The sequence below is a fragment of the Manacus vitellinus genome, unplaced genomic scaffold (genome assembly GCF_001715985.3).
Source record: "Manacus vitellinus isolate BGI_N305 unplaced genomic scaffold, ASM171598v3 scaffold_138_pilon, whole genome shotgun sequence".
Classification (NCBI taxonomy): Eukaryota; Metazoa; Chordata; class Aves; order Passeriformes; family Pipridae; genus Manacus; species Manacus vitellinus.
Window position 1 is genome coordinate 11142 of NW_021938994.1, and position 3702 is coordinate 14843.

At 58.5% G+C, this 3702-nt stretch overlaps 1 protein-coding gene across 1 annotated transcript in view; it reads right to left on the minus strand.

Moving 5' to 3' along the window:
* The window catches only part of TUFT1 (tuftelin 1), a 12925-nt gene extending 11125 nt beyond the window's left edge, over positions 1–1800 (minus strand). The window contains exons 1-3 of the mRNA XM_029958030.1: positions 1396–1800; positions 235–309; positions 48–152 (exon numbers count right to left, since the gene is read on the minus strand). Of these exons, the coding sequence (XP_029813890.1) occupies positions 48–152; positions 235–309; positions 1396–1800 (585 nt within the window). The remainder of the gene's footprint in view (positions 1–47; positions 153–234; positions 310–1395) is intronic.
* Positions 1801–3702: the final 1902 nt, after the last annotated feature.

The following is a 3702-nucleotide window of genomic DNA, read 5'->3' on the forward strand; positions in this document are numbered from 1 at the left end:
ACCCCCCCCATTTCCCATCCCCATCCCCTCGGGATCCACCCCGGCACCTTGATGATCTCCTCGTCCCCCTCGTTGGACTTGACGCACTCCGAGGCCAGGGAGTGCCCGTTGCTGGACCTGTTGGCCACCATGGCGAAGGCTTTGCCCACTGGCTGCAAAGGGGGGGGAATTTCCCGATGAGTAAATCCCCCCAAAATCCCGGGAATCCCTCCCCGGGGCCGGGATTGCACCCACCTTCTGCTTGGCCTGCTCGCGCCGCTCGCCCGGCAGCTCCTGGGGCAGCGTCAGCCGCAGCACCCTCACGCTGTCCTGCGGCAGAAAGCGGGCTCAGTCCCACCTCACGGGCGGTTCCGGGCTCAGCTTCGGCCTCCCCGGGGGTCTTTTGCCCAGTTTTAAATTTAAGGTTTAAGTTTAAAGCGTAAAATTGGAGTTTTGGGGCTCCCCGGAAGGCTTGGCCCGGGTTGGTCCGGACAGACCAGGAGCTCCTCCCTCACCTGGGATTGAGGGAGTGGGTCCTGATGGGATTAAAGGGGTGGACCCTGCTGGGATTAAAGGGGTGGGTAGTGATGGGATTGAGCAAGCAAATCCTGCTGGGATCAGAGTGAATCCTGCTGGGACTAAAGGAGTGGATCCTGCTGGGACTAAAGGAGTGGATCCTGCTGGGACTAAAGGAGTGGATCCTGCTGGGACTAAAGGAGTGGATCCTGCTGGGATCAGAGTGAATCCTGCTGGGATTAAAGGAGTGGATCCTGCTGGAACTGAACAAACAAATCCTGCTGGGATTGAACAAGCAAATCCTGCTGGGATCAGAGTGAATATTGCTGGGATTTAAGGAGTGGATCCTGCTGGGATCAGAGTGAATATTGCTGGGATTTAAGGAGTGGATTCTGATGGAATTAGACAAGTAAATCCTACTGGGATCAGAGTGAACAGTGCTGGGATTTAAGGAGTGGATCCTGATGGAATTAGACAAGCAAATCCTGCTGGGATCAGAGTGAATACTTCTGGGAGTAAAGGAGTGGATCCTGATGGAATTAGACAAGCAAATCCTGCTGGGATTGAACAAGCAAATCCTGCTGGGATCAGAGTGAATAGTGCCGGGGATTCTGATGGAATTAGACAAGCAAATCCTGCTGGGATCAGAGTGAATCCTGCTGGGATCAGAGTGAATCCTGCTGGGATTTAAGGAGTGGATCCCACTGGGATTAAAGGAGTGATCCAGGACGAGGCCACGGATCCAACCCCTCGGGACTGGAGGATCCACTGAGCTGATCCAAGGCCGGGATCAGGACAGGGTTTGGAGTGACCTCCTCCCGTGGAAGGTGTCCCTGGCAGGGGGGGTGGGACTGGGAGGGCTTTAAGGCCCTTCCAACCCATCCCATTCCATGATCCCACAATCCCGGGAGGTGTGCCACGATCCCAGAGGTGCTCCACACCCAGGGGGTTCACCCAAAAAACCTCGACGTCCTTCTCCCGGACGGATCCTCGGGAAGGATCCCGAATCCCGGAGCTGCTCCGTGTCCCGCGGGCTCTCCGGAGGCAGCTCCACGGATGGATCCCTCCCCTGGGATCCCGCCCGGGCCACGCCCTGGGCCACGCCCTGGGCCACGTCACCCTCCTCCCCAGGCCCCGGCGGGGTGTTCCCGCCTCCTCCCGCTTCCAGAGGCTCTCTCCAAGTCCCAACAAGCCGAGTTTGTTGCCCAAATACTCCGGGTGAACTCCCACAGATCCTCGGGGATCCGCTCCCGTGGATCCCACGCCCACCCCGGGGCCAGATCCCCTAAAATCCCTCTGTTCCATCCCGGGAAAGCTCCGCTTGGGATCCGCTCCCGCCCGCCGACTGTTTCACTGGATGCTCCCCGGGGAGATTCTTCCTCCAGGGAATGTTTTCCTCGGCAAAGTTTGGAAAATTCCGCCAGGAAGCCTCGGGAGCAGCCGGATTCAGCAGGCTCTGGGGGTTTGGGGGGGGTATTTTGGGATTTGGGGGGGTTTTAGGGAAGGCAAAGGGCTCACGGCGGCGCCGGAATCCAACGGGATCCAGGGAAAGGCCTCCCCCAAACATCCTCACTGCCAGCTTTGTTTACAAGCACCAGGATCATTCCCAATCCCATCATTCCCAATCCCATCGAGCTGCCAAGGAATCCTCTCTCCCAGGGGAAGATCCACCCCGAGGAGGAGGAACGAGCACGGAGCGATTTCCATCCCTGCAGCCAAAACTTCCGCACGTGGACACTTCCCATCCCCAAAAAAAACCACCATCACCACCAAACCTGCTCCTGGATGAAACCCACCACGGAGCCCAGAGCTAAACCAGCACTAAACGAGCACTAAACCAGTGCTAAACCAGCACTAAACTTGCACTAAACCAGCACTAAACCAGCACTGGCACTTCCAAATCCCGGCTCCACCGAGCAGGAAACCAGCCCATGCAAATCCCAGCTCCGTCAGGGAGGGTGGGACACGAGTTTCCCTGTTTTGAGGGACACTCCCTGGACCACCAGGGATGAAATCTGGCTTTTTTGGGGGGTGCAGGGAATGTTTTTTTTGGGAAGCTGAGGCAGGTGCAGGAGGCCAGGATGGAGCTGATCCCTTCCCGCCTCGGTTCCGGTGAGGAAGGATGGAGGAGAGGAGCAGAAACGCCTAATTTGGGGGTTTTTGGGGCTTTGCCAAAGTTTTAGTGGCTCCTCACCGGGGTGGGTTTAGGAGAAGCGGCTCCTCCAGGGCCAAGCTGGAGCTCTGAGGTCCCAAATCCTGCCGGGATCGGATCCACAGGGACTCCCGGCCCTGCTCCTGTCCCTGAAATCCAACTCCCACCTCCTGCTTCCAGCCCTGGAGCTGAGGGAGGTGGATTTGGGGCCTCCTCCATTATTTTCCAGGGAAGCAGGAGGCTTTTCCAAGACAATGGAGAGCCCCACGCTCGGCTCCAGCTCGGAAAAAAACCCGCCCGGGACAGAAAATCCTTCTTTAACCCCCCCCAGCTGAGCATCCCGGGGGTTATTCCAGCCTGGCCCTCTGTGTTTACGGCTTTTCCTTGGGAATGAACCGGGATGGGAAGAGTTTGGCCGGGTCTGGGCTGCAGGGAAGCTCCAGCACTTGGAGGTTTTTGGGCAGGAAGCTCGTTTGAGGAGACATTCCCAAAATCCCCGGTGGCCCCGTGGGTCCAAACACCCCCGAGAGCCGAATCCCTGCGGAAACGAGGACAACCGGGAGGGGGATTTCAGGAATTCCGAAGCCAATTTTAAAACATTTTGCACCGTCCAACCCGTTCCGGAGGGAGGAGGCTCCGGGGAAGGGGGAACCACACGAACCCCAACCACATCCGAGGGCCCCGCGGCCGCCGATCCCGAGTTTTGCAACCCTCGGGAAGGTCCGTCCGTCTGTCTGTCTGTCTGTCTGTCCCGCCCGGGAACAGGCCTGACCTGAGCCAAGGTGTGTGTGTGGGGGGGTATCAGCGAGGATCAGCAGCCGGAATTTTGGGGATCGCCGGCGCTGGAGCCGCTTATCTGCCCCAACCCCATTAACCGACGAGCCCAAACGCCGCGATCGCTCCTTATAAGGCTGGAAAAGCCGCCGGGAATGAGGAGACTCTCCCCGAGGAGACTCAGAGCTGAGTCACCCCGCAGCCGGCACGGGGCAAAAAAAGGCGGCCCGACTCTTATTTTTTTGGGGAGGGATCCCTCCGGCCCCCCAAAAAAGCCTCGA